Source organism: Somniosus microcephalus, unplaced genomic scaffold (assembly GCF_052327205.1).
Source record: "Somniosus microcephalus isolate GS21.2 unplaced genomic scaffold, FLI_Smic_1.0 scaffold518, whole genome shotgun sequence".
Lineage (NCBI taxonomy): Eukaryota > Metazoa > Chordata > Chondrichthyes > Squaliformes > Somniosidae > Somniosus > Somniosus microcephalus.
The window spans coordinates 61,076-72,904 of NW_028225705.1; the positions used below are offsets into that span (position 1 = coordinate 61,076).

Here is an 11,829-nt window from a genome sequence, read left to right on the forward strand (position 1 = left end):
CCCGAGCGGCTGTTAATGGCTTTAATAAACTGGCAGCAAGGTTTTTTTTAAAGGTGGAAAGAGGTGAAAAACGCCACTAGCGATGCCTCAAAACTCACGGACAGAGAAATCCACTTCATCAGCACCCCTGCCACAGGACTCAATATCCACCCCCTCCACCACTGGTGCACTGTGTCTGCAGTATGTACGGTCTACAAGATGACCACGGTCAGGCCGTGTGGAGTCAAGGGCCAGGCAGCAGAATGGATGGAAAGATCGCAACAAACTACCCTTAACGCCAACCCTCTGATTTCTGTTTTGTAGCCAGCTTTCCATCCATTCTGCTGCCTGGCCCTTCACTCCACACGGCCTGACCTGGGTCATCTTGTCGATCTTACATACCGTTTATGGATAGCAAGCTGGTTACAAAACAGAAAACAGAGAGTAGGGGTTGGGAGTAGCTACTCAGACTGGCAAAAGGTGAGAAGTGGTGTTCCACAGGGATCGGCGCTGGGATCACTATTGTTCACCATTTACATAAACGATTTGGACTTGGGAATCAGAGGTACAATTTCAAAATTTGTTGATGACACCAAATTGGGAGGTAGAGTTAATCCTGAGGAAGACAAAATGCAAGAAGACATTAATAAATTTCAGAATGGGCATGTAATTGGCTAATGAATTTCACTGTAGATCAGTGTGAGGTGGTGTGTTTATGAATTTCACTATAGATCAGTGTGAGGTGGTGTGTTAAGGAATTTCACTGTAGATCAGTGTGAGGTGGTGTGTTAATGAATTTCACTATAGATCAGTGTGAGGTGGTGTGTTTTGGTGGGAAGAATAAGGAGGCCACACACTACTTGGACAAGGGGGTGAAATTGGATTGCTTTGTGCCTCCCGCGATATTCAGCGGGAGTTTAGTGGCGGCGGTAGCCGGTAGCACCCCGCAGCACTGCACCGCCGGCAATGATGTCATCGCCATGCGCAGCACCCCGGCTGCAACCTTGGGTTGCGACCCCTGACCTATCGCCGGATGATATGTCCGACAGGGTCAGGAGTCATTCTTGCAGCCGCAGCAGCGCCACTTAAAGGGCAGGTGTCGGGCGGCAACTTTTTATTTTGGCCGACTGCCAGCACCTGCCCCCTTCCCCTTTCTTCTTCAGGGTGTCGGCCGCGATCGCTCAGCCCGGCGCTCCTCTTGATCCGACACCCCGCTCCCCAGTGGTCCAGCAGGACCCCGGTTTGCGCAGTGCTAAATGGGCTAGAGGAGCAGAGGGATCCAGGGATACAGATACACAAAGCACTAAAAGTAGCAACACAGGTTAAAAAGGCCATTAAAAAAAAAGCACTGGGGTACATTCCTAAAGGAGCCTTCTGTTCCGTGCCTAGGAGCTCTGAACCATGGCAGAGAGCAGCTGCGACACATTTCTCACACGTCTCGAGATTAACCCTCATGGGGACTTTGCTGTCAGTGAAGAGAGACGAGAAAGACCAAACTGCCGTTTGCCCCTCTCAGTGTGGCCCTGAAGGACTGTGTTCAGGCTGGAGTTCTGTTCCCGCCGTACGATCCTCCCCAAGATTGTCCTTTCTGAGCTCCAGCCAGGTGATGCTAAACACTCAGGTGGGAAAGAAGAAAATCTACAATAATGTGTTTAAAACAAAGTTGATTTATTTGACATCTATCCAGAATATTAAACTCCAGCCCAGTTATAGGGGTTATTAACATCAGCAGAAACCCTGTCAGAATGAACATGGTTCAGTCCTGGATATGATTAACAGCAGCAACAACAACAGAATCCAACCCCTGCAGTCACTTGTGAACTCGCTGGTGTCTCAGCAGGATGGATGACTGAGTGAATCCCTTCTCACACTCAGAGCAGGTGAACGGCCTCTCCCCAGTGTGAACTCGCTGGTGTCTCAGCAGGGTGGATGAACAAGTGAATCCCTTCCCACACTCAGGGCAGGTGAACGGCCTCTCCCCAGTGTGAGTGCGCTGGTGTACAGTGAGCTCAGATGACTGCCTGAACCCAGTCCCACAGTGCGAGCACCTGAACGGTCTCTCCCCAGTGTGAACTCGCTGGTGTGTCAGCAGGGTGGCTAACCAAGTGAATCCCTTCCCACACTCAGAGCAGGTGAACGTCCTCTCCCCAGTGTGAACTCGCTGGTGTGTCAGCAGGTGGGATGAATTAGTGAATCCCTTCCCACACTCAGGGCAGGTGAATGGCCTCTCCCTGGTGTGAACACGCTGGTGTGTCAGGAGGTGGGATAACTGAGTGAATCCCTTCCCACACACGGAGCAGGTAAATGGCCTCTCCCCAGTGTGAGTGCGCAGGTGTACAGTGAGGTCAGATGATCGCCTGAACCCAGTCCCACAGTGAGAGCACCTGAACGGTCTCTCGTCAGTGTGAACACGTTGATGGCGTATCAGTTCCCCGGAACCTTTATAGCACTTCCCGCAGTCCGGGCAGTTAAAAGGTCTCTCATCAGTGTGAACTCGCTGGTGTGTCAGCAGGTGGGATGAATTAGTGAATCCCTTCCCACACTCAGAGCAGGTGAACGGTCTCTCCCCAGTGTGAGTGCGCTGGTGTATAGTGAGCTCAGATGACTGCCTGAACCCAGTCCCACAGTGAGAGCACCTGAACGGTCTCTCGTCAGTGTGAACACGTTGATGGCGTATCAGTTCCCCGGAACTTTTAAAGCACTGCCCACAGTCCGAGCAGTTAAAAGGTCTCTCATCAGTGTGAACTCGCTGGTGTCTCAGCAGGTTGGCTGAATCAGTGAATCCCTTCCCACACTCAGAGCAGGTGAACGGCCTCTCCCCAGTGTGAACTCGCTGGTGTGTCAGCAGGGTGGATAACCGAGTGAATCCCTTCCCACACTCAGAGCAGGTGAATGGCCTCTCTCCAGTGTGAACTCGCTGGTGTGTCAGTAGGTGGGATGACTGAGTGAATCCCTTCCCACACTCAGAGCAGGTGAACGGCCTCTCCCCGGTGTGAATGCGCTTGTGTCTCGATAGGTCAGAGGGTTGGCTGAAGCTTCGTCCACACACAGAACACGTGTACAGTTTCTCCCCACTGTGAACAGTGCTTTTTGCTTCCATGTTCAGAGGCCGGTGATATTCAGATCCGATGAGTCGAGTGACTCTGTCAGATCTTGAAGTGATGTTTGGTTTGAGCTTACCGTCTGTAAATCCTCCCCTTCCAGTGCCCTGTAAAATTAATATAAAACAGGGAGCGTGAGAGACAACCCACAAGAAAACAAAGGCAGGTTGTGAAATTGAGCTCAGTGAATCTGGTCATTTGTGGGGCCGGCACTAGAATAGCGACCATGAAAGCTGCCGGATTGTCATAAAAACCCAAGTGGTTCACTAATGTCCTTCAGGGAAGGGAATCCGCCACCTGGTCTGGGCCTACACAAGACTCTGGCCTCTATGGGAGGAGAGAGAGTGAGAGAGAGAGAGGTGGGAGGGGGAGGGGCGAAGGAAAGGAACTTTATACATCTGCAACTCGACCAGAACTTTGATAAAACCTCCAAAACCCGCAACCTCCACCACCTAGAAGGACAAGGGCAGCTGTTGTATGGGAGCACCATCACCTCCAAGTTCCCCTCCAAGTCACACACCATCCTGACTCAGATATATTCATCGTTGCTGGGTCATAATCCTGGAACTCCTTACCGAACAACATTGTGGGAATACCTTCACCACACGGACTGCAGTAGTTCAAGAAGGTGACTCACCACCCCCTTCTCAACGGGAAACTGGGGATTGGCAATATTTGCTGCTCTTGCGAGCGACGCCCACATCCCAAGAATGAATTAAAACAAATCTGTAGATGTAAACTGGATTAAAAGCCTGTACAGAAATACTTGTTCCTAAAACAATACTCTTTTACATTGCACGGACAGTGTCTGTGTAACAACCTAATCGCCCCTAGAATCCACCTCCCTTGATAGTCTCACATTGGAAATTGTTGGGTCCTCCTGGGCTGAGAAGTACTGGGGGTTAAAACCAGCAGCTTCTCCTCCATCTCCACTCCAGCTCAAACTGAAACATACAAACACAGAAACATAGAAGATAGGAGCAGGAGTAGGCCATTCGACCCCTCTAGCCTGCTCCGCCATTCAATGCGATCATGGCTGATCATCAACATTCAGTACCTGGTCCCTGCTTTCTCCCCATACCCCTTGATCCCTTTAGCCTTAAGAAATATATCCAACTCCTTCTTCAATATATTTAATGTATTGGCCTCGACTGCCTTCTGTGGTGGAGAATTCCACAGGTTCACCACTCTCTGGGTGAAGAAATTCCTCCTCATTTCTGTCCTAAATGGCTTACCCCGTAACCTTAGACTGTGACCACTGGTTCTGGACTCCTCGACCATCGGGAACATCCTTCCTGCATCTAGTCACAGAATCACAGAAATCACAGAAAACCCCACAGTGCAGATAGAGGCCATTTCGGCCCATCGAGCCTGCACCGACACATATCCCACCCGATCCCCGTAACCCCTACACCAACACATATCCCACCCTATCCCCGTAACCCCACGTATTTAATCCCCCTAACACTAAGGGTCAATTTATCATAGCCAATCAACCTAACCCGCACATCTTTGGACTGTGGGAGGAAACCGGAGCACCCGGAGGAAACCCACGCAAACACGGGGAGAATGTGCAAACTCCACACAGACAGTCGCCCGAGGCTGGATTCGAACCCGGGTCCCTGGCGCTGTGAGGCAACAGTGCTAACCACTATGCCACCGTGCTGCCCCGTCCTGTCCAGTCTGTCCAGTCCTGTAAGAATTTTATAAGTTTCAATGAGATCCCCTCTCATTCTTCTAAACTCCAGTGAGTACAAGCCCAATCGTCCAAATCTCTCCTCATACGTCATTCCTGCCATCCCAGGTATCAGCCTGGTAAATCTTCGTTGAACTCCTTCCACGGCAAGAACATCCTTCCTCAGATAAGGCGACCAAAACTGCACACAATACTCATGGTGTGGTCTTACCAAGTCCCTGTACAACTGCAGCAAGACATCCTTGTTCCTGTACTCAAACCCTCTCGCTAAGAAGGCCAACATACTATTTGCCTTCTTAACCGCCTGCTGCACCTGCATGCTTATCTTCAGCGATTGGTGCACAAGAACACCCAGGTCTCGTTGCACTTCCCCTTCTCCCAATCTATTGCTATTCAGATAATAATCTGCCTTCCTGTTTTTGCCACCAAAGTGGATAACCTCGCATTTATCCACATTATACTGCATCTACCATGCTTCTGCCCAGTCACCCAACCTGTCCAAATCATGCTGGAGTCTTTCGGCATTCTCCTCACAGCACACACGCCCACCCAGCTTTGTGTCGTCTGCAAACTTGGAGATATTACATCTAGTTCCCTCGTCTAGGTCATTTATATCTGTTGTGAATAGCTGGGGTCGTAGGACCAAATCCCTGCGGTACCCCACTAGGCACTGCCTGCCACTCAGAAAAAGAGCCGTTTATTCCAACTCTTTGGCTGGCTGGGCAGCACGGTGGCATAGTGGTTCGCACTGTTACCTCACAGCGCCAGGGAGCCGGGTTCGAATCCGGCCTCGGGTGGCTGTCTGTGTGGAGTTTGCACATTCTCCCCGTGTTTGGGTGGGTTTTCTCCGGGTGCTCCGGTTTCCTCCCACAGTCCAAAGATGTGCGGGTTAGGATGATTGGCTATGTTAAATTGACCCTTAGTGTTAGGGGGATTAAATACGTGGGGTTACGGGGATAGGGTGGGATATGTGTTGGTGTTGGTGTAGGTGTTACGGGGGTCGGGTGGGATATGTGTCGGTGCAGGCTCGATGGGCCAAAATGGCCTCTATCTGCACTGTGGGGTTTCTGTGATCTGTGACTGTGATCTTTGCTTCCTGTCTGCCAACCAGTTCTCTATCCAAGTCAGTACCTTGCCCCCAATCCCATGTGCCTTAAATTTACACGCTAATCTCCTGTACGGTACCTTATCGAAAGCCTTTCATTAAGGATGAAATAGCGGAGCACTTAGCAAATGGGGACAGGATAGGACAGAGTCAACATGGATTTACAAAGGGTAAATCGTGCTTGACTAATCTATTGGAATTTTTTGAGGGAGTAACTGGTAGAATAGATGGGGGAGAGCCAGTAGATGTGGTGTACCTGGACTTCCAAAAGGCCTTCGATAAGGTCCCACATAAAAGATTAGCATGGAAAATTGAGGCTCATGGGATAAAGGGGAAAGTTTTGGCGTGGATAGGGAACTGGCTGTCAGATAGAAAACAGAGAGTTGGAATAAACGGCTCATTTTCTGAATGGCAGGCAGTAACAAGTGGGGTACCACAGGGATCTGTCCTGGGCCCCCAGCTGTTCACAATTTACATTAATGACCTGGATCAGGGAGTCGGATGCAGCATTTCCAAATTTGCAGACGACACTAAACTAGGAGGGGGGGTGGGCTCAGAGGAAGAGACCAGGAAGCTCCAGAGCGATTTGCACAGACTGGGCGATTGGGCGGATAAATGGCAGATGCACTATAATGTGGACAAGTGCGAAGTTATCCACCTTGGGTGCAGGAACGGGAGGGCAAATTATTATTTAAATGGCAATAGATTGGGAGAGGGGGAAGTACAGAGAGACCTGGGTGTTCTTGTACACCAGTCACTGAAGGCGAGCATGCAGGTGCAACAGGCGGTCAAGAAGGCAAACGGTATGCTGGCCTTCATAGCAAAAGGGTTAGAATACAGGAACAGGGATACCTTGCTGCAGCTGTACAGGGCACTGGTGAGACCACACCTCGAGTACTGTGTACAGTTTTGGTCGCCTCATCTGAGGAAGGATGTTCTTGCCATGGAGGGGGTGCAGCGGCGATTCACCAGGCTGATACCAGGAATGGCGGGAATGACCTATGAGGAGAGACTATGTAGTTTAGGGATGTACACACTGGAGTTTAGAAGATTGAGAGGGGACCTCATAGAAGTGTATAAAATTCTGACAGGTCTAGACAGACTGGATGCAGAAGGAATGTTTCCCTTGGCGGGTGAGAACAGAACTAGAGGACATAATTTAAGGATAAGGGCTAAACCATTTAGGACAGAGATGAGGGGGAATTTCTTCACTCAGAGAGTGGTGAACCTGTGGAACTCATTGCCACAGAGGGCAGTGTACGCCAGCTCATTAAATATATTTAAGAGGGAATTAGATATATTTCTACGGGCAAAAGGGGTTAAGGGTTACGGAGAGAAGGCGGGGACGGGATACTGAATTAAAGGATCAGCCATGATCTCATCGAATGGCGGAGCAGGCACGAAGGGCCGAATGGCCTACTCCTGCTCCTATCTTCTATGTATCTATGTATCTATACCACATCCACTGGTTCTCCCTTATCTATTCTACCAGTTACATCATAAAAATTTTCCAGTAGATTAGTCAAGCATGATTTACCTTTTGTAAATCCATGTTGACTTTGTCCGATCCTGTCACTGTTTTCCAAGTGCTCTGCTATTACATCTTTTATAATGGACTCTAGCATTTTCCCCACGACCGATATAATTCCCTGTTTTCTCGCTACCACCTTTTTTGAATAGTGGGGTAATATTAGCTACCCTCCAATCCATGGGAACTGTTCCAGAGACTAGCGAATTTCGGAAGATGACCAGCAATGCATCTACTATTTCTTAGGCTACTTCCTTAAGTACCCTAGGATGTCGATTATCAGGCCCTGGGGATTTATCGGCCTGCAATCCCGTCAATTTCCCTAACACCATTTCCCTACAAATACTGATTTCTTTCAGTTCCTCCCTCTCATTAGACCCTATGTTCCCCGACATGTCTGGGAGGTTATTTGTGTCCTCCTTTGTGAAGACAGAACCAAAGTATGTATTTAATTGGCCTGCCATTTCTTTGTTCCCCATTATAAATTCCCCTGATTCTGACTGCAAGTGTCCTATGCTTGACTTCACCAATCTTTTTCCCTTCACATATCTACAGTTAGTTTTTATGTTCCCTGAAAGCTTACTCTCATACTCTATTTTCCCCCTCTTAATTAATCCCTTTGTCCTCCTTTGCCGAATCCTAAACTGCTCCCAATCCTCAGGTTTACTACTTTTTCTGGCCAATTTATATGTCCTCTCCTTGGATCTTATGCTATCCCTAATTTCCCTTGTTAGCCACGGTTGAGTCACCCTTTTTGTTTTATTTTTATGCCAAACAGTGATGAACAAATTCTGTAGTTCATCCATGCGATCTTTGAATGTTTGCCATTGCCTATCCATCGTCAACCCTTTGAGTAACATTCCCCAATCAATCCTACCCAACTTGCGCCTCATACCATCGTAGTTTCCTTTATTTAAATTCAGGACCCTAGTCTCTGAGTCAACTACTTCACTCTCCATCTTAATGAAGAATTCTATCATATTATGATCACTCTGACCCAAGGGGCCTCGCACAAGAAGATTGCTAATTAATCCTTTCTCATTACATAATACCCAGTCTAAGATGGCCTGATCTCTAGTTGGTTCCTCGACATATTGGTCCAGGAAACCATCCCGTATACACGTCAGGAATTCCTCCTCCACAGTATGGTTACTAATTTGGTTAGCCCAATCTATATGTAGATTAAAGTCACCCATGATAACTGCTGTGCCCTTATTGCACGCGTCTCTAATTTCCCGTTTAATGCCATCCCCAACCTCCGCATTACTGTTTGGAGATCTGTACAACACTCCCACTAACGTTTTCTGCCCCTTGGTATTTCTCAGCTCTACCCATACAGATTCCACATCATCAGAGCTAATATCCTTCCTTTCAATTGTGTTAATCTCCTCTTTAAAATGCAATGCTACCCCACCTCCTTTTCCTTTTTGCCTATCACTCCTGAATATTGAATACCCCTGGATGTTGTGTTCCCAGCCTTGGTCACCCTGGAGCCATATTTCCGGAATCCCAATCATATCATATCCGTTTACCTCTATTTGTGCAACTAATTCATCCACCTTACTACGAATGCTCTTTGCATTAAGATACAAGGCCTTCAGGCTTGTTTTTTTAACACTCTTACACCTTTTAGAATTATTATTTACTGTGGCTATGTTTGATTTAAACCCATGATTTCTCTGACCACCACCTTTGTTTTTCTCCTTCCTGTCTTTTGCTTCTATCATTGTTTCCCTTTCCTCTGTCTCCCTGCTCAGGTTCGCAACCCCCTGCCATTTTAGTTTAAACCCTCCCCCAGAGCACTAGCAAACCGGTCCTGGTCCTGCCCAGGTGCAAACCATCCGGTTTGTACTAGCCCCACCTCCCCCAGAACCGGTTCCAATGTCCCAGGAATTTGAATCCCTCCCTCATGCACCATTCCTCTAGCCACGTAGTCATCTGAAATATCCTTCTATTTCTACTCTGACTAGCACGTGGCACTGGTAGCAATCCTGAGATTACTACCTTGGAGGTCCTATTTTTTAAATTTACCTCCTAACCCCCTATATTCAGCTTTTAGGACCTCATCCTGTTTTTTTTACCTATATCGTTGGTACCTATATGCACCACGACAATTGGTTGTTCACCCTCCCCTTCCAAAATGTTTTGCAGCCGCTCTGAGGCATTCTTGACCCTTGCACCAGAAGGCAACATACCATCCTGGAGTCATGCTTGCGGCCGCAGAAACGCCTATCTATTCCCCTTACAATAGAATCCCTTATTACTATAGCTCTCCCACTCTTTTTCCTCCCGTCCTGTGCAGCAGAACCACCCACGGTGCCAGGAAGTTGGCTGCTGCTGCCTTCCCCTGATAAGCCATCCTCCCCAACAATATCCAAAGCGGTATATCTGTTTGAGAGGGGGAGGATCACAGGGGACCCCTGCACTACCTGCTTGCGCCTACTACTCTGCCTGGTGGTCACCCATTCTCTTCCTGCCTGTGCAGCCTTTACCTGCGGTGTGACCAACTCCCTAAACGTGCTATCCACGATGTCCTCAGCATCGCAAATGCTCCAGTATGTATCCACTCGCAGCTCCAGCGCCACAATGCGGTCTGTCAGTAGCTGCAGCTGGATACACTTCCTGCACACATGGTTATCAGGGACGCAGGAAGTGTCACAAGAATTACAGACACCCTATAAACTCCGCCGCCTCGCTCTTTATATCACCGCCACCGCTGCTGTGGGGCCTACCTGCTCCACCACCTCGCTTTATATCACCGCCGCCGCTCCTCACAGGTCCGCCGCCACTGTGGGGCCTACCTGTGCCTCGGATAATAATGGATACATAGAAGATAGGAGCAGGAGTTGGCCATTCGGCCCCTCGAGTACTTGAAGGAAAGAAATTTGCAGGGTTACGGGGAAAGGGCGGGGAGTGGGACTCACTTAAGTGGTTTTGCAGAGAGCCGGCACGGGTTCGACGGGCCGAATGGCCTCCTTCTGTGCTGTAACCATTCTATGATTCTGTAAAATATTAGAAAGTTTGTTCCACAGAAGCACGAGGTTTATCTGCTTTTATTGATTAATTTAAAAAGTCTCTATTAAAACCTGAGCCAGTGTGTTGTGAGCCAAAGAGCCTTGTGTCCAATGCGGGGAATAAAGGCCCACAGCCTCCCCGGGCCCCGGGCCCTGAACAAGGGACTGGAGAATCTCGCTGCCCTGCGGATCAGACAATCAGCCGGCGCTAGTCCCGCCCCTCGGGCTCCCCGATTGGTTGGAGGACCCGCCGCCGGCTCGCTCCTCCAGCCCCGCCCCGCTCGCTCCCTATTGGTGGGAAACTGCCATCAATCAGGCGGCGGGCCCGGGTGACGTGTCCCCGAGGAGATCACGTGCACCGTCCAAGTGCCGCCGCTCGGTCCGGGGCCTCGCGGACTCTGAGGTTTTTCTATTTCTCTCGATTCTCTCCCGATCCACCCCGCGCCATTCTCCACCCAATCAGAGCGGAGAAAACTCACTTCGGGTCACCGATCGCGACTCTGGAACCGACACCAAGGCCTTTCCCCGGAATGGCCCCGCACCGACTCCGTCCGGCAGGATGCCAGTGCGCAGGCGCAGCTCCGAGTGGGGGGAGGGGGGTTGGTCTCCTCTGGGCATGCGCGGTCATTACCCTTTGTGACCGGGAGGGGTCGCTGTGCCGGACTCGGCCCAAACTGCCGCTCCCTGTGCGCATGCGCGGACTCTCGGCTGTCAATCAACCAACCGCCAGAAGAGGTCGCTGGTGAGACCAGTGAAGGAAGAAAGACTTGCATTTATATAGCGCCTTTCTCCACCACCGGACGTCCCAAAGTGCTTTACAGCCAATGAAGTACTTTTGCAGTGTAGTCACTGTTGTAATGTAGGAAATGTGGCAGTCAGTTAGCACACAGGAAGCTCCCACAAACAGCACTGTGATAATGACCAGATAATCTATCATTTTTTATGTTGATTGAGGGATAAACATTGGCTCGGACACTGGGGATAATTCCCCTGCTCTTTCCCACATTACAATAGTGACTACTTCATTGTAGCACTTCATTGGCTGTAAAGCACTTTAGGATATCTGGTGGCACTATATAAATGCAAGTCTTTCTTTCCTGAAATAATGCCATGGGATCTTTTACATCCACCTGAGAGAGCAAACAGGGCCTCAATTTAACATCTCATCCGAAAGACGGCACCTCCGACAGTGCCGCACTCCCTCAGCACTGCACTGGAGTGTCAGCCTGGATTTTTGTGCTCAAGTCTCTGGAGTGGGACTATGAACCCACAACTTTCTGACTCAGAGGCGAGAGTGCTGCCCACTGAGCCACTGGCTGACACTAAAGAGCAAGCAGTTCTGACAAATTGTCATCGACCTGAAACGTTAACTCTGTTTCTCTCTTCACAGATGCTGCCTGACCTGT

General features: G+C 49.5%; 1 protein-coding gene across 1 annotated transcript; it reads right to left on the reverse strand.

The window, feature by feature from the left end:
• Window positions 1-1,630: 1,630 nt before the first annotated feature.
• On the reverse strand, window positions 1,631-11,001 carry LOC147081563 (uncharacterized). The gene is made up of 2 exons (XM_085980775.1): window positions 10,903-11,001; window positions 1,631-3,187 (listed from the first exon to the last, which is right to left on the reverse strand). Exon 2 carries the CDS (start codon window positions 3,077-3,079, stop codon window positions 1,790-1,792), a length of 1,290 nt encoding a protein of 429 aa, XP_085836901.1. The 5' UTR covers window positions 3,080-3,187; window positions 10,903-11,001; the 3' UTR covers window positions 1,631-1,789.
• Between the last annotated feature and the right edge of the window lie 828 nt (window positions 11,002-11,829).

Bases quoted from the DNA above. Each gene is read 5' to 3' on its own strand.
- LOC147081563 (XM_085980775.1), bottom strand. From the start codon at position 3,079: ATGGAAGCAAAAAGCACTGTTCACAGTGGGGAGAAACTGTACACGTGT.